The sequence below is a fragment of the Paroedura picta genome, chromosome 3 (genome assembly GCF_049243985.1).
Source record: "Paroedura picta isolate Pp20150507F chromosome 3, Ppicta_v3.0, whole genome shotgun sequence".
Classification (NCBI taxonomy): Eukaryota; Metazoa; Chordata; class Lepidosauria; order Squamata; family Gekkonidae; genus Paroedura; species Paroedura picta.
This window is the reverse complement of record NC_135371.1, coordinates 161690323-161708977: the sequence shown is the minus strand read 5'-3', so window position 1 is coordinate 161708977 and position 18655 is coordinate 161690323. Positions and strand designations below refer to the sequence as shown.

At 48.0% G+C, this 18655-nt stretch overlaps 1 protein-coding gene across 8 annotated transcripts in view; it reads left to right on the top strand.

Annotated features, from left to right (window-relative positions):
• Nucleotides 1-18655, top strand: part of ZNF385A (zinc finger protein 385A) — a 238801-nt gene that overhangs the window by 121990 nt on the left and 98156 nt on the right. For 4 of the 8 annotated variants that reach the window (XM_077329094.1, XM_077329092.1, XM_077329091.1 and 1 more), the window contains exon 2: nucleotides 15867-16051. The exons of 1 other annotated variant lie outside the window; for it this stretch is intronic. In XM_077329094.1, coding sequence (XP_077185209.1) covers nucleotides 15920-16051 — 132 coding nt within the window. In that variant the 5' untranslated portion in view covers nucleotides 15867-15919. Of the gene's footprint in view, nucleotides 1-15866; nucleotides 16159-18655 lie in introns of all 8 variants that reach the window. 3 more of the 8 variants (XM_077329093.1, XM_077329087.1, XM_077329090.1) reach the window with 3 other exon arrangements.

Below are 18655 nucleotides of genomic sequence, written 5' to 3'. Positions count from 1 at the left end.
GAGTAGCCCCTTTAAGCCTTAGAATTATAGAATCATAGAGTTGGAAGGGACCTCTTGGGTCATCTAGTCCAACCCCCTGCACTATGCAGGACACTCACAATCGTACTGCTCATCCACTGTCACCTGCCACCCCCTTGAGCCTTCACAGAATCAACCTCTCCGTCAGATGGCTATCTGTTTAAAAATTCCCAAAGACCATGGAGGTACTGCTGAGATATTTTTCAGGCTTCGGGGTACCAGGAAGTGATGTCAGCTGGCCACACCCCCTGCTACACCGCCTGGAAGAGAGAGCCGAGAGGTGGCTGAGGTTTAAATGGCTGGGGCCCCTCCCCTTCCCGTGCCTTCTAGGCCCATCATTGGCTGCTTTGGGAAGAGGCGGGTCAACCTGCCCAAATAAGGGTAGAAATTTTAAAAAATTAAAACCCTATTTCTTTCCTCTTTGCTTGGAATGGGAAATGGCTGGCACAGGGTGGGAGGGCCGCCATTTTGAAGCCCCCCACGCCATGGTGCTATTGAGGGTCCTTCACAGTATTGTCGCACGGTGCTGTGGTTGGGAAACCCAGGCTTAGAGTGACCCAACCCCTGAACATTTGGCATTGACTGCTGACAGTGCCTGTGGTTTTCTTTCCGCGCACCGAAGCAGCATCACCCCGTCCCTCCCGCTCCGTTCTGACAGCCCTCTCTATCTGTCGACTTAGAAAGCAGAGCAGTCATCAATCCCCTTCCATGCCAGACCCGCCAATCAGGCCGCGCCGGGGCTGCACCCTCTCAGTAAAGACAGTGCCTGAGCAGCGGGGCCTGCAATCTCCCTGGCTGTTTCGGCCTCATCAGCGACCAATTTAATTTGGAATCGGAATTAGCCTCTGCGGGGAGGTTGCTGCTGCAGTGTCTTTGCGGGGGCCGTTGGGGAGGCAATTTGCATGCCGACCGTGGATCCTGCTCTCTTGGAGCATCTCCTCGCCACTGCCTTCCGATACACGAGAGACGTGTCTTATTAACCATGCAGGGCCCATGTGGAGGGAGTGACTTTTGGTGGCAGCCTCCATGTTGGCGCTGTACCGGTGAACCAGTCTCCTGCTAATTTTCTTCCCCGTGCAATGGGAGAGTGCTGTAAGTCCTCTGTCATTCATTCATTGCAGTCTCTGGGTATGTCTGTATCCACCAACCTTTGCTTAATTGGTGATGGTCGCTGATTGATTGATTGGTTTCATTTATCCCTCACCTTTGGGAAACCCCAAACAGCTGACGTTATTGTTAGGCAGGTTGTGAGTGGGTGGACAGAAAGGATTGCGTCCGTGCTTGGCTCTTGTGATCCTTTTTTGCCAATCGCCACTTTGGGATTGGGAGGTGAATTTTTTCGGGGCCAGGCTGGCCAGGGATTCTGGATTTGGGGAGGCATCATCTGGGAATGGACTTGGGGTCACTATGGGTGAGCAGGTAGTTGTGAATTTCCTGCATTTTTCAGGGAGTTGGACTAGATGACCATGGAGATCTCTTCCAACTCTGTTTCTATGATTCTCCTTTCCTCTTTTTTATCCTCCCAGCAACCCTGGGAGGCAGATTTGGCTGAGATAGGGTGAGAGGCCCAAGCTAACCTCGCAAGCTTCCATTGCAGAGTGGGGCATCAAACCTGGGCATCATGCAGTCCACACCTTGGACGGTGTCCTCTGGATTTAAGTGCTGAAGTTAATGGCATAAAATTATGCATAACCACATTGAATTCACCAGCACCACCAGCAGTTCATGTGGGCACTGTGTGTATCACAACATCTAGCTGCTGCCATGGAAGAATAGCTGAATGGAGAGAAAAGCGGGTGCAATCATGGTGGGAACACCCAAGATATACAGTACAGGGTGAAATTTAATTATGTAAAATTAAAATCCAACTATATATATTTATATATATCTTGGTTGTCCCTAGCATGAATGCATCAGCTTTTATCCCCACTCAGCTATACTTTCGTGGTAGTAGCTAGATGAACGATTGAAAACACTCTTGATGCACTTCCCCTGGTGTAAACACCAAGTTCTTCTGTCCCACAGTCACCTCTGGGCAAACAGGGTTTGCTGGCTTTTCAAACAAGCCTGCCAAACCTGTTTATCAAAGGCAAAAGTGGGATTATGAGCATCACAGACAGAGATCACTCCTTTAGACTGCTTCCAGCTCTTTGAAAAGCCTCCTGCTTCCTGACCAAACAGAGAAGCCCCATCCAAGCAGAAAAGCAAGATAGAAGCTTAACGGTGCGCTCTTATCTTTATGGCATGGCTACTGCCACAAAATGAGTTGCCTGTGTATTCACAATGGCCGTGCGAGTTGGGAATTTTGCATGTTCTCAAAGTGAAAGCTGAATATCTCAAGGTTTGTCTGCGAAGGTCATGGAGGAGTGAAACAGCAACTCTAGACTCCAAAAGGGGGAGGTAGCCGTGTTGGTTTGTTGCAACCAGAAAAATGAACAGGTGTCTTGGGCAAACAGGATTCTGTTGCAGCATAAGCATCTGTAGACTGAAGCCCGCTTCTTCAGATGCAATGCGTGGAGTGTTTTGTGTGGAGGGCATGGGGGGGGGGGTGGAAAGCACAGGCTCAAGAGACTGCGGACTGCAAGGGAGTACAGGGTGAAATTAAATTGTGTAAAATTCAAATCCAATTATGAGAAATAAAAGAGACCATTCAGTTCACTGAATTATACGAAGCCAGTTAACATCTGTAATGGATGGGGAGTCTCAGGTTCCCAGGCCAAATTGTTCTGCCTCCTTGTGAATATAATATTTCCATTTGTAGCTAGGTTTGTAAACCAGCAATCAGCTATTCCCCGGCGATGTATATCACAGATTTTGTCTTTGATGAGCTTTTGGGAATCCAAAGGGCTTGGTTAAATATGGCCCTTGATCTATTCTAGGCTATCTTTAAACCGCCCGTGGCGCCACGGGCGCCACGGACTTAATAATTCGCTAAGGCCTGCCGAGGCGAGATGTGTCCGTGATGAGGAAGGGTCCGGATTGGACCCTTCCTCACGACAGACAATCGGAGGGACCAATCGGCAGGCGCGAAGCGCCTGCCGATTGGTCCCTCCGATTCCCAGCTCCAGGAACTGCGAGCCGCGCACAGCGCGGCTCGCAGTTCCTCCCGGCCTGATGCGGCGAGAGGCGCTTTGCGCCTCTCGCCGCGTCAGGCCACCGACCCAGGGAGCCCCCGGCAGTCGCACGAAGCGCAGCTGCCGGGGGTTCCCTGCCTGGCGGCCTCAGGCATCAGGCCGCCACCCGAGGGAGCCCCCAGCAGTCGCGCAAAGCACGGCTGCCGGGGGTTCCCTGCCTGGCGGGCTGGCGCAGCGAGAGGCGCGAAGCGCCTCTCGCCGCGTCAGGCCGCCGCCCGTGGGAGCCCCCGGCAGTCGCGCAAAGCGCGGCTGCCGGGGGTTCCCTGCCTGGCGGGCTGACGCGGCGAGAGGCGCGAAGCGCCTCTTGCCGCGTCAGCCTGCCGCCAACGAGAGAAGCTCGCCGCCACGGACCAGCCCGCCGCCGCCACGGACCAGCCCGCAGCCGACCAGCCCGCCGCCACCGCGGACCAGCCCGTCTAAGGTTAGGACCTAGCGCCCGCTGCATTCCCCTGCAGCGGGCTTGATTACTAGTTTAATAATAATTCTGATTTAGCCTTTAATGGTTAAGTTATGTTGCAGTTTGTTACGTTGTAATCTTTACAGCAGCCCCTCAAGTCTTATATTGCAGATAGTGGCTGAGGGTGAAGTCTTCCCAGTCTAAAGTTATTGGAATGAATGCATAGGTTCAGAAACGTTTTGCCCAGGAATGCCCAGTTAGGGTGCTTCTGGCTGAGAATTGATTTGACAGTTCTCTCAGCCCAGCCTTTTTCAACCTTTTGACAGGCTCAAGGGGGACTGACAGGAAGTAGAATCATAGAATCATAGAGTTGGAAGGGGCCATACAGGCCATCTAGTCCAACCCCCTGCTCAACGCAGGATCAGCCCTAAGCATCCTAAAGTAGTCTAAGAGGGGGACGAGGCATGCAGGGTCTGCCCCCCTACCAGGCACAGAAACCACAAGAGAACTCATGATTGGGTGGAGGAGCAGGGGGAGCAGCCAGGTCCCTAGCATGTGGCTGAATTCTAAAAGCAGGAGGGAAAAGGCTGCGGACCCCTGTGGACCCCCAGGGGTCCCCTGTCTTAGCCACTACATCATGCTGTTTGGGTGGGGAGACACTTGTTGTGGGTTGTCCTCATCGCACAGCAGTCAAAGTACATCAGTTCACCTGGAGAAAATGGCCACTTTGGAAGATGGACTCCAGGGCCATATACTCCATTGAAGTCCCTCCCCAAACTTGGACGTCCTCAGGCCCCACCCCCAAAATCTTCAGGTGTTTCCCAACCTGGACTCTACGTGTCCCCAGGTATATAGGGCTAACTTTGTGGTTAAAAGCACAACAAGCTTACAGCAGTGGTTCCTAAATTGGTCAGTACCATGGGATTACCTAGGGAGGAGGGGGAGGAGAAGGAGGAGAAGGAGAAGAAGAAGAAGAAGAAGAAGAAGAGTTGGTTCTTATATGCCGCTTTTCCCTACCTGAAGGAGGCTCAAAGCGGCTTACAGTCACCTTCCCTTTCCTTTCCCCACAACAGACACCCTGTGAGGGAGGGGAGGCTGAGAGAGCCCTGATATCACTGCTCGGTCAGAACAGTTTTATCAGTGCTGTGAGGAGCCCAAGGTCACCCAGCTGGCTGCATGTGGGGGAGCGCAGAATTGAACCCGGCATGCCAGATTAGAAGTCCGCACCCCTAACCACTACACCAAACTGGCTCTCAGTTTAGTGGAGACACTAAGTGGCAAGGGGGGGAGCTGGAGGTGGGCCCTTTGAACTCCATTGTTGACTTCCTTAAAATTGGCACATGGTCCAACAAGCTACTGCCTCCACAGAGTGCTGAAATCTGGTGAAGTCATCATAATTATTTTGGTATATCTGCCACCAGAGCTCTGGTAAGGCCAGTATACCGTGTTCTGAGAAGCTGTCGCCAGCATATGCACATTCGCCCTCTTGTCGTTTTTAAGTGTTTGCTGGTAAATCCTTAACATAGCAGTATTGAGTGTGGTATTTATTTTCCCGTGTTCTTGGTTACTGAGCCTGTTGATTACGAAGTGCATTTTTGAAAGCTGTAGAAGTGTTATTTTTATCGCGGCCCAGCCAATATTAATATTTCTAGTTTATATGTGTAACCCTGTGCAGTTGGCTCTCTGTTGGATTTTGGAGGGAAAAGGTGTTTCACCCCTGAGAGGGAACCTTAGGAGGTTTCTGAGGGAAAAGAGCATTCCGGGGAGAAGAAAGGAGACAGGATCCCTATTACAAGGGCCAGAATAGACTTAAATGTCACTTTATCAGGCCAGGCCAGGTGTGCCATAAAGTGTTATGCTAGATACTGGAGATACAAACTTTATAAAGGATCTAGGCAAAAACAATTGATATTATTTTTTTTTATTCAAAATACACACATGCTTAAAACATTAATACTTTTACAATGTTTCTGTGCAGTATCTCCCTGATCTTTGGATGCCAGCCTCCAGGTGGGACCTGGGGATCCCCCATAATTACAACTCATCTCCAGGCAACAGAGATCTGTTCCCCTGGAGAAAATGGTCAGGAGGTAGACTGTATGGTATTATACCCCATTAGAACCCTTTCCCTAACTCTGCACTCTGCTGGGTCCACCCCCCCAAGGGGTTTTTCCAAACCCGGAGCTGGCAAAACTTCCTTCCCTCCCACTTTCACCACATTAGCCCTGGGAAGATGTACAGGGGCATAAGGCATAGCCGCTGTCTTCTGCCAGTAAATATAATGACCAGTTGCTTGATGAACGAAGAAATGCCAACGATAAAGAAGAAGAGTTAGTTCATATATGCTGTATTTCTCTACCCGAAAGAGTCTCAAAGCGGCTTACAATCACCTTCCCTTTCCTCTCCCCACAACCGACACCCTGTGAGGGAGGTGAGGCTGAGAGAGCCCTGATATTGCTGCTCAGTCAGAACAGCTGTGATGGTTTTAAGTCTTTTAATGGGAGTTTTAATGGGGTTTAAAATACTGTAACCCGCCACGAGCCATTTGGGAGTGGCGGGAAATAAATAAATAAATAAATAAATAATAATAATAATAATAATAATAATAATAATAATAATAATACAACAGCTTTATCAGTGCTGTGGCGAGCCCAAGGTCACCCAGCTTGCTTCATATGGGGGAGCGCAGAATCAAACCCGGCTCGCCAGATTAGAAGTTCACACTCCTAACCACGACACCAAGCTGGCAATGACCAGTTTCCTGGCTGCCTGTATGTCTGACACCCCTGCTCTAGAGAGCCGCAGTAGCCTCCATAGATCTGTAGCAGCACAAACAGCCTGGAGAGCAGCAGCACAGCCACCACAGAGAACCATGAAACAGCCGAAAATGTGGAAGATGCATCGTGCAGCATGCTAAGGATTTGCCTTAGTGCTGGATGAGTCAACTTTGCGAGGCAATCAGTCTTTGCTTCTTGCTTACGTGCCCTTCATAGAAGATGAAAGTTTGGCACAAGAGTTGTTATTTGCAAGGCCACTAAGAACAGCGACTAAAGAGGAGTCCGTGTTGTCGAGCCGTTCTTCAAAGACGAGGCCATTCTGCTTGCCGACCTACTTGTTTGTGCAACTGATCGAGCGCCATCAATGACAGGTCACTACTGTGGGCGGGTTGCTTACTTGAAAACAGCCGTGCCAGATGTCTTTGCCATTCACTGTGGCATTCATCGCCAGCAGCTGGCTGCAAAGTACCTCCGTGATCGCCACACAAGTCACTCCGCGCTGTTATTATTCCCGTGAATAAAATTAAAGCCAGTGTTTGCAATGACAGATTATTCCGGGAATCTCTGTGTTGAGAACGGTGAAGATTTGGGATGTTTGCTGCTTCATACCGAAGCACGTTGGCTCTCAAAAGCCAACTGCGTGAGTTGCGGTTATGACCATTTTGACACAGTTGTAGAGTTTTTGAAGATGCAGATTCTTTGCTCCATGACGATGGACTCAAAGAGAGGAGGAATGACTTTGCTTATTTATCAGAACTATTTATTCAACGGAATGAATTTGCAGTCGCAGAGAAATGAGGTCGCACTTATTAAGGCCACATCTGTAGTCTCTACATTTATTTCAAAGTTAGCTCTATTTAGATGGAATATAGGCTGTCGTGAACTGTACCAGCTTCTAAGTTTGAAGAGAAAGGTGAGATTCAAGATTATGATCTGCAAGGGTTTTATCTGGTGACTATTTGGATACACAGCATGGACATGTTTGAATGACTTGAGGATCTTCTTTTCATGGAAATTGGGCCGTAAATCCATTTTTGGATACTGAGGAAGTTAGGGTGGTAGAGGAATAACTCTCTGAGCCACTGACAGAGCTGATGCCAAAGTGTAAGAATCATGCCACAAGTTTTGGTTCTATGACATTTCCAGCTTCATGGACAGTGGGTAAGAACCTCCTTGTTGCATTTCCAACATCAAATTTGGTGGAGTTGGCCATCCACATTCTCTCCCAGCAAAGATTTTGACTCCAGATTAGTGAGATGTAGCGATTTAAGACTCCTGAGAGAATTTAAACCAGTCATTGGGAAACTGGTATCAATTCATCAATGTACTAGACAGTGAAGTTCTTATTAAAGGCTGTTAGTCCTACCATTCCACTTCCACAGATAGAGAGGGAAGAAAGCTAGATGTCGTAAGATAGAAATTTTATTCTTTTTGTGCGTTGGGTTTTAAGATTTCAAACTATTGGACCAACGTGACTGGTGACCAGCTTTTCTTCTCTTACTGTTCCTGGAGCTTCTGCCCACAGAAAAGTCCTGCATATTGAGGCCATCAGATTCTCCAAGCAGCAGATGAGCACAGGTTGGCTTTTTGTGGATTCTGCAGTACGTGCCACAGCAAATGCTATCGTACTCAGATGCCATGCTTGGTTAACATCAACTGCCTTGCCTATAGGGATCAAGCACAACATTGAGGACTTACCTTTTGAGGGCTTGATGTTTCTCTCTACAAGGTCTGACAAGACACAGTCCTTGATAAAGAAAAATAAGCATAGCTAAGTGACTGGGGGTGTCACAACCAGGCCCTTCCCCATTCAAGCCAAGGTTGGTTGTATGGCAGCCCTGACATCCTTATTAGAGGGGCTACTTCTAACCCTTTTAGGCCCAGTATCCTACCTCTAAGCCATTTTCCCCACAACAGTGGGGGGTTATCACAGACATAAAGGTTCCAGCCGACCTAGGTTGACCCACCAGCCACCCCCTTCTAGAGAGGCAGTCCCATCCCTGAAATCGTCTTTCTGACTAGTAGTGCTTCCTGCTCCTGTTAGGTTTGGAGACAAGATACAGGTTTGACATTGCCTGCAAGGTCATTTACCTCTAATGCATGAGTTTTGTCTATAGTTAGACTAGGTCATAGGTTAGGATAGTCTATTCTACCATATTCTATCTTGGGAATATGTAGCCCGGTGATAACTGGATTTGTCCCAGGCTTTGATTGATCTAATTTTGTTTTGGCTCAGCTGATGCTTAAATCACATATTTGTTGACTTTCTCTATGTAGGTATGCTTTCTAGTGGCTGTTTCAACAGAAGGAGTTAGCAGCTCTTCAAGTGGACCCCCTGTTTTTGAAGTTCTTTCCCAAGAGAGTAGTCCTAACTAACAGATTCCAATTTTTCCAAGATATTTTTCCAAGATATTATTTTGCCTGTCTCTTTTCCTGCACAAAGCTCAGAAAATGAGAAATTGTTTCACTCCCTAGATGTTAGTTGGGCTTTATTATTTTATCTTAAGAGAACCATGGAGTTCTGCAAGGATAGAACACTGTTTTATGTTTCCCAGTCCTAATAGAGGAAATGGCTTCCTCTCAAACTTTGTCCTGGTATATTGTCTTAGCAATTAGAGAATGCTATGGCTTTTACCAGGTTGCCTTGCCTGGTAAACAGCTGTACCCATTCTGTTATAGCTATGGTTTCTTCAGCAGCTTTCTTCTATGGAGTACCATTGATGGAGATATGTTGAGCTGCTGCATGGTTTTCAGCAGACACATTTCATTGCCACTACACTTGGGATCTGCAGGCAAGGTGAGAAGCTACAGTGGGGAAGGCAGTACTTCGTTCACTCTTTAAGTGACAAGAGCATGCCCCACTGCCTGATGAGTAGCTTGCTAGAATCCCCATGTGGGACTGCACAGATCGATGATGAAAACAAAGTGGCGCTTAACCGTAACTATTGTTCATTGAGTATCTTCTGCGCAGGCACACATACCCTCCCTCCTGCCTTGCTGAATGCTCTGGCTTTGGTGTCATAGTGGCATATAGGGGCACCCCTGCACAGGAGTGCATGGTTCCTGGGCGGGAGCAAGTTTCTGTCTCTAGTGTGCAGCACCCCCTGGAGGCTTTGAGCTGTAAGGACATATTTGATGGTAGGCCTGCTCATGAACAGTGCCCAGAAGATACTTGATGAACAATAGTTCATGATGAACTTGTAAGTTCAGCTTTGTTTTCTTGAACTCTGGCTTTTCATTAAGTCTGCTTCATGGGAATGAAGCTCATAACTCCCTTGGAGAGGAGCCCTTCAGGATTCCCTAATCTCCCAAATTTGCCTGCTGTCAGGCCCACTGATTGATCAGGGTGGAAATTGCAAATTTCCGCCTGTATTTCAGACTTTGGTTGATTTAATCACTGCTATTCATCATTTGCTGCTTGCACCCTGACGCTCGTTATCTTGATTTGCATAAACATGCTGTGTCGGCAACTCCTCACATTGATGTGAATGTATGTCCGTGGCTGTGTATAATCTGACCTTTAAAAAAATCCTTTTAAAAAGGATAATCTGAATACCGCACACAGAAAATCTTACTCCTGCAACCTAAAATATTTTATGCAAATAGAGATGTTTTGCATAATTTCTTTCTTCGGCATAGCTCATTCTGCACCCACCCACCGCCCATCAATAGCCTGTATTTATTGCAGTTTTGCTAATGGTGCGAGAAGTGGGAGAAGAGCCTGGTCCTGCCTCAGCTGGTGGAAAATCTACCCCTCCATCTGGGATTCTAGCAGGGTATTGTTCCCGCACGTTTGTGCATTGCTCTTGAGGACTAGAAACATGCCTTATTAAACAATGAGAGCTGAGTTTCTCAACACAATTCAGGAATTAAGTTCCAAACTTGGTACGCAGGATCAGTCCTCTTGTGATCCACCATACTCATTTCGGGCTGAGAGACAGTGACTAGTCTCAAGGAAACCAGGGTTCAGATTCCAAGCAGGGACCTCCCAGACAACATCAGGAATGTACCACGGGTTTAAAATGCACCATGTTGTTAGGCCAGGCTTTCTCAACCAGGGTTTCATGAAACCCTGGGGTTTCTTGAGGGCCCTGGAAGGGTTTTCTGAATGGGAGGGAGTTATTTTTTATTTATTTTTAATGTTTGTTGAACGTTTATCGGGTGATATGATCATATATGGTCGTGACTACCTGTTGTCCCCCCTCCTAAAATAGCCAGTGATGGGCCTGGAGGGGGTAGAGGGGCGGTTCCCAAGTGGGCATGGACACAGTTATGCTTCCCAACCATATTCTGCATGATCGCTCCACTTCTGGGGTTTCTCGAAGCCTGAAGAATGTTTCAGGGGTTTCTCAACAATTAAAAAATTGAAAAAGGCTGCATTAAGCCCTCATTACAACTCACTGGTGACTTTGGGCCAGTCACTGTTCTATAGCTCAGCCTACCTCACAGGGCTGTGGTGGGGTTAAAACTGGGAGAAGATTGCAGGCATTGGCTTGAGCCTCTTGGAGAAAAATACAGACAAAAATAATCTGATAAATCATTCCACCAGAGCAGACAAGTATCCCAGACCCTCCTCCTGTTGAATTCTACCAGACTTGGAGCCTGCCCTTATTTGAAGAATTGATCAGTGGGCAGAAATACAAACTTTTGCACATGAAGGAAAAAAATTGTGGGTTTTTTTTCCGTGGGGGGGAGGGGAGGTTTGTTTGTTTTGGGTGCTTTGATGTTTACCCACAAGGCTGCATTGAAAAGCAGTGAAAAGGGCTTTTGTCAATTTCCATTGTCAGTTTCCTTATTGCTTCTTCCCTGCTGTGCTCAGGGAAGAAATTATAGGCGCCTCACAGCCCCAGTTTTCTTATTGTGCATGAAGATGGGGATTGAGGGAAGCAACTTTTTCAGGAGGCTATTATACACACAGGGATACTCTGGTGCTCCTGCAGATATTCAGCACCCTAAGGTGGAACAGCGGGAAAGAAGGGACATATTCTGCAGAACTTGCGTCAGGCTGCATTTCAAAGATCCAGCATATGGCAAACCCCGGTTGGCTTTCATGCAATGTATTAGTTCATTCAGGGGTAGCCAAACTGCAGATCTCTAGATGTCCGGGGACTACAACTCCCATGAGCCTCCTGCCAGGCCCTGATACTTTCTCCCCAATGAGAACCCAAACCAGCTTATGTTGTTCTCCTGTCCTCGCCTGTGTCCTCACAACAACCCCATGAGGTAGGTTAGGTTGATAGTGTGACTGGCCCAAGGTCTCCCAGCAAGCTTCCATGGTAGTGTTGGGATTTAGATGTGCGACACCTTGATCCTAGCCCAGGGGTGGCAAATGATGGCTCTCCAGATGTCCATGGACTACAGCTACCAGCATACTGGCAGGGGCTCATGGTAATTGTAGTGTGTGGACATCTGGAGAGCCACCTTTTGGCCAGCCCTGCCCTAGGCTAACACTGTAACCACTACAGCACACTGGCTCCCAGACATGCAAATTGACAACCTGTGAAATGGATTACATCTAGGCAAAACTGCAGCGCATATTGGTGGCAAACGCGTCTACCGGTTTGCTCTGAGCTGGGACTTACTACGATTCAAAAACATGCTGCTCAGTCCTGGGGTCTCCTTGATGGGCCCCACTGCTCTCTCAAAGGGCCACGTCAGCGTAGGGAAGACCATTCTGACTTTGCAAGGTTAATGCCGTGTGAGATTCTTGGAGCAGAAAACATGCCCCCACATGCACAGAATGGGGGACTGGGATTCATGGATGCTCCTTCGAGCCCTGGAACCAGCTAAGGGTTTCAGCAAGACTGCAAATATCCACGGCACATAATCAGAGACTTGCGCATGCATGCGCAGTAAGATTTCACTCTCATATTTATGTAGTTGCTCTAAGGTCAAGCGCAGGTGCTTGCTCCTCACACCTACATCGCCACGACCAGCTTCAGCTCCCTGCTGACGGAAGAAGCTCCCCAAACTTCCGGCGTGCCTGTAACTCTCAGTTTAACCCGCCTCGCAGGGCTGATTTGTGTCCTTGCAGGATTTTATTCCCAGTTTTTTAAGTGAGCGCACTATTGTGAAATAAGCATTTTTAAAACTATTGTGGTGTGGTTGGGGGACTTGGGAATGTTCAGCCTGGAGAAAAGGAGGTTGAGAGGGGACATGATAGCCCTCTTTAAGTATTTGAAAGGTTGTCACTTGGAGGAGGGCAGGATGCTGTTTCTGTTGGCTGCAGAGGAGAGGACACGCAGTAATGGGTTTAAACTTCAAATACAACGATATAGGCTAGATATCAGGAAAAAAAATTTCACAGTCAGAGTAGTTCAGCAGTGGAATAGGCTGCCTAAGGAAGTGGTGAGCTCCCCCTCACTGGCAGTCTTCAAGCAAAGGTTGGATACACACTTTTCTTGGATGCTTTAGGATGCTTTGGGCTGATTCTGCGTTGAGCAGGGGGTTGGACTAGATGGCCTGTATGGCCCCTTCCAACTCTATGATTCTATGCTAAAAAATTTAAAGTCACATTGGGATGATCTCATCTGCGCTGTTCCAAGCTCCTTTGGGGAAGATGCTAGAAACCGTTTTTCACTGCAATGTCCTCTACCTTTCCTCTTCATTATGGCACGTCATGCCTCAGACGGCTTTTGTTGCCTTTGACAGTTTTGGCTTGCATCGCTTTCCAGTTCTGTAATCCTGGTCCTCCTGCATTGTTAATTGGAGGGCTTTGCTGCCTTATCGGATTGCATTTGGTATTTTGTGATTGCCTCGTACCTCTATGAGATCCGCCGGCTATACCTGAAGCCGTCGTAGAAGTAATAATACTGCATTTTTGATAAAGAGTTGGAGGATCTACAGGCAGTGTACATGCGAGCTACGAGTAGCAACTGTTAAAACAATCTTACTCACTGTTAGGAGATTGTTTCTCAGTAGCAAAGTTGATTTTGAAAACATTGAAATTTAAGTCCCTTGAAAAAGCCAAAGAGCGAATCGCGTTGGGATTTGTTGAATATAAAAGAATAAAAAACAATGGAAGTTTGAAGACTCCATAAAAGTCTACTCTGTATATTTGATTCGCCATATTGGTATCCCAGTGCCTCTTTACTTGCCCTATGTCTGGTCCTTCACTGGGTCCTGCCACTCTTATTTTATTGTAGCTTCCAGGTGGTGGCAGGGGATCTCCTGGGATTACAACTGATCTTTAGGCAACAGAGGAGGAAATGGCTGCTTTGTAGGGTGGGTTTTATGGGATCATATCCTCACATTTTGCCTTCCCCAGGCTCTGTGGGCCCCTCGCCCCCAAAATCTTCAGGAATTTTCCAAGCCACAGTAAGCAACGCTCTCTGTGTGCGAGGAATACGGGGTTCAAAATTCAGGTGGGTACCCAGGTTGGTCTGAAGCATCAGAACAATGTTTTAGTCCAGGCTTCCTCAACCAAGGTTTCATGAAACCCTGGGGTTCCTTGATGGCCATGGAAGGGTTTCCTGAATGGGTGGGGATGAATTAATTTTTATATATATTTTAAATATGCTAAACATTTAAAAGGTAAAGGTAAAAGTATCCCCTGTGCAAGCACCGAGTCATGTCTGACCCTTGGGGTGACGCCCTCTAGCGTTTTCCTGGCAGACTCAATAAGGGGTGGTTTGCCAGTGCCTTCCCCAGTCATTACCGTTTACCCCCCAGCAAGCTGGGTACTCATTTTACCCACCTGGGAAGGATGGAAGGCTGAGTCGACCTTGAGCCGGCTGCTGGGATTGAACTCCCAGCCCCACGGGCAAAGCTTTCAGACTGCATGTCTGCTGCCTTACCACTCTGCACCACAAGAGGCTCTGCTAAACATTTATCAGATGATAAATATGGTCATGTTTACCCACCCACCCCCCATGCGTGTTGCCCCCTGAACCCTCTGTTAGCAGAGCGGATAAGTCCTTGATATCCACACGCTATCTTTAGGTTAAAGGAGAAAAAGTGTATTTATGGAAGGACATTTCAGATAGTGCAGAGGAGAGGATAGATGCTGAACTGCATCCTAGCTCAAGGAAAGAAGGAGTGAGAGAAGCTTCCTTTAGAAGAAGCAGGAAACTGCCCTGAGAGTATCAGTCTAGAGACAGACAAAAGGCACCCTTAAAAGATAGAAAGGTCCTGAAGTCTCTGATCTACCTAACAGTCTTCTTGCTGCCCCCTTCAGGGTCTTCTTCTTCCTCTTAACTTTGTACACCAGACATTGCCTACTTCAACACTGCGGGGAGTCGGAAGGGAAGGGCCCTGGGTGGGCGTGTCCTCCGCGATGCTTCCCAACCATATTCTGCACGATCACGCCACTTCTGGGGTTTCTGGAAGCCAGAAGAATGTTTCAGGAGTTTCTCAAGGGTAAAAAAGTTGAGAAGGGTTGTTTAAGGCCAACCCAAGTTTGATTCAAGGTGTAAACTTTCACGTGCTCAGCACACCTCCTCAGACACAATCAAATGGGAATTTCCCAGTGTACCGATATATAGGCAAAGGGTGAGTAATCAATCAGTAAACAGATACAGGTGTCTTACAGCAGGGGTAGTCAACCTGTGGTCCTCCAGATGTCCATGGACTACAATTTCCATGAGACCCTGCCAGCAAATGCTGGCTGGGGCTTATAGGAATTGTAGTCCATGGACATCTGGAGGACCACAGGTTGACTACCCCTGCCTTACAGGAATAACAAACTAAGTGTAAAATGTTGTTGTTTGTTTGTGTTCACAATTGTTTGGGTGCATTAGCCTAATTGTAACCCCCCCACCCCAGCATCTCAACTCTCTCTCAGAATATTAGATATTCAAATGCTACGCAACAAGTTAAATTGAAACCCCGCATACCAAATCAGCATCAAAATCTGCTTAACATAAATTACCAAAATTATTTTGTACACTCCTCGATATTCTTGCATTGGCATGCTCTGAACACTGATAAAAGGCCAAATCTGGAATGGAATCAAAACTCAACCGTGAGATCTGAAAGTTGCTGTTCAGACATACTTCCCCTGAACCCCACCTGCCAATTTAGATGCTGATTAGCTCATTTGCGTGCGTGTGAACTTGAGATATTTCTATGCAGAGCCTAGTGACTGTGACTGCTTCAGAAATTGCTTTTTTACACTGCAGCACTCTTCCCCCCTGTAATTTTGCTCCGGCCCAGGATAGCCGTCTCTTTCGATGTGGCCCCAGGCCTCTCCGGCTCCGCTCCATCTAAACATCCGGAAGAAGTTCCTGACACTTAGAGCGGTTCCTCAGTGGAACAGGCTTCCTCGGGAGGTGGTGGGTTCTCCATCTTTGGAGATTTTTAAACAGAGGCTGGATAGCCATCTGACGGAGAGGCTGATTCTGTGAAGGCTCAAGGGGGTGGCAGGTGACAGTGGATGAGCGATAGGGATGTGAGTGTCCTGCATAGTGCAGGGGGTTGGACTAGATGACCCATGAGGTCCCTTACAACTCTATTATTCTATGATTCTATGATACAGAGCTCTGCACTGCTTGTCTTGCCGGACAACCCCATTTATGCTTCTCCTTGTCTCTCCTTGCCTAGGCAGCCTGAGTCGGGCGGGCCCCATCCCAGCCATCCTGCGCCCGCCGCCCGCCATGATGCAGCCGCCCCTCGACCTCAAGCCTTTCCTCTCGTTCCCCATGGAGGCGCAGCCGGCTGTGGGCCTCTTCCCGGGTTTCAACACGGTAAGGCCGTGGCTGCTTCCGGCCCAGGAGGTGCAGGCTCGGGTAGGACTGTTTGTATAACTCCTCCCACTTTCCTCCTTTTCTTCCTCTGCTCCCCCTCCAGAGACAAAGGGGCTTTGGCATGGACACCTGGCCCCTGGGAATGCCAGGTGAGGCACCCAGGATGCATGCATTGGACAGGGCAGCCGGGATTGGGGGGGGGGGGGCTCGGCCCTGGCAGTCCCATTTAGGGAGGATGGTTTGGCCTGCTCTCAGGGAGGGGCCGTGGCATCGTGGCAGAGCTTCTGTCGGGTGTGCAGAAGGTCCCAGGTTCTGGTTCGCCCGTGTCACAATAGAACTACATCACGGCAAAACAGGCGGTTCTAAATAAATATCCTAACAGAAAAAGAGAGAACCTGTCCCAGGCTATCAAAATCGGTTAACAATATATTTATATAATCTCTGTTTTAATGATAAATGAAACAACCAGAACAGACTCCAGATTTTGTCCCATTTTCAAAGTAGACCTTTCATCGGTGGTGGTTTCTTCCTGTGATTTTGAAACTTATCTTAGAAGTTTTCAATATTTCAACAAACTTCAGTTGGAGTAGTATCTGGACAAAGCTCTCCCATGCCTACGAGCTGAAGGCCGGTATTATATGCATGGAATTTTGATTGCAACTTGGAGTTGGTTGAAATATTGAAAACTTCTAAGATAAGTTTCAAAATCACAGGAGAAAGCAACCACCAATGAAAGGTTCTCTCTTTTTCTGTTAGGATATTTATTTAGAATCGCCCGTGTCCCAGTCAGGAGAGAACCAGGCACTTAACCCAACCCTTATGCCCGAGACATCTTTATTTTTGCAAGGGAGAGAGGGATTGTGGCTGGCTTCCTTTCAAATGAAAATCCCTTTCCCTTTCTTTCTGCTGATGAGCTTGATGAACATTCTCCCTTCAGGGCTCTATTATATTCGTCCCACTCAGGCCTTGCTGGTATAGGGGAAAGCAGCACCAGCCTACTGGGTTAAGGAGTCTTTCTCTCACAACCACGGAAAGGTCATTCTGCCTCAGTAAACCCCGGCACACAAGAGGCGTTGCAAAGTTTAACAAACAAGAAAGTAGAATTTATTAAACTCTTGGGGGGCGGGGAAGGGAGCTAGCTAAAAGAGTCAGGACTAGGTTACGGTTTAGCAGCATATGCTTGTTCAAATACATTTACTTATATAGCAACAACTTTGTCGTCTTCCCTGAATCCCTTTCTGGTACTCTTAGAACGCAGGACTAAGGAAACCTCCTATCCCCAGAAGAGAATTCCTGTTTTTGGCTAGGTTTGGGATAACCTCCCAGGTTCCTCCCTTAGCCTGTCCCTGGGTGGTGATGTGCAAGACCTCAGCCTGAGACCCTGGAAAGCCACTGCCAGGCTGAGCATACAGTGCTGACCTAGAGGGACCAAGGCTCCATCAGCTTCATGGGCATGAAAGGAGACAGCAGCTTCTCTCTCGAAAGGGCGAGTCTAAGAATTGGCTAACCCTGGGGGTTTGCACCCATTCCACTGCACTGCCCCTTGGTAAATGGCCTGATTTAAGCGTGACCCCAGCAAGGAAGCACTTGGGCCAGGCTCCACGTCTCCGTTCAACCTTGCTTCGGCTCACGCAGACCTTAGTTTGCATACTGGAAATCAGTAGCCATGGCAGATCTGATCCTGGCGTGCTAATTTGGCCCCTGCAGCTACTTTGCTTGGCTTAAGTAAAACCGCAGACCTCAAAAGAAAAATCTAAGTAATAAATAAATAGCTTTGTGTTGATAGTGGGTCAGGATGCATTTCACGCAAGGGTCTGGGATAGAAGGGTCTGGGATAGAGTTGGCCGAGAATGGGAGGGTTGGACTCACCAGTAAAAGCAAAGAAAAACATCAGGCTGACTTGGGAGGTGGCTGGTTTTTATAGACCTCAAGACTGACTGGCCTACTGGCCAGAAGGTAGTTTTACAGGTCAAGCCAGTCAAAAGGGCTGCCTGATCAGCCGCTCCATTCAAGATCCTTAAAAGCAAAACCGCCTCCATGTGCATAAATAGAGGGGATCGAGGTGCATGCCTGTGAAGTGCTTAAACTTTTAGGTATCCAGTGGTTTGAACGAATGCATTGAACCTAAAATAATAAACACTGAGGGGGCATGCCTAGACTTTCCTGCCGCCTTCTGAGTTCTAGCATCCATTTAGTAGAACATCTCAAGAGCCACAACTGTCCACAGACAGACATGGGGCCCTTTCACAGCCTCATAGCGCCCTTCCTGCAGGTGGAGTGGTGGGAGGGGGAAACCAACACATTGGGGGGGAGGGGGGGCTTACCCTATGTATTTGGCCAGCTGGCTTGCATTAGAGTGCCCTCTGCTGGCTGGAGATTGAGATGGCCGGTGTAGCTGCAGGACAGCTGTGGCGTTTGTGTCCAGGTGGGATCCTTTTGTGATTTACGGATTTATTTATCTAGTCTAGACTAGATCTTAATCCCATCTCTTCCTGTCCCCCCCCCCTTCTTTGCAATCCAAAGATGAGCAACATCCGCTGCAAATGGGGGAAAAAAGGCAGAATAGGGAAGATGCAAGCTTTAATCCGTAGGGTAAATTTTGAGGATTAAAACTGAAGGTTTAATCTCAGCAGGAGAGCAGACGCA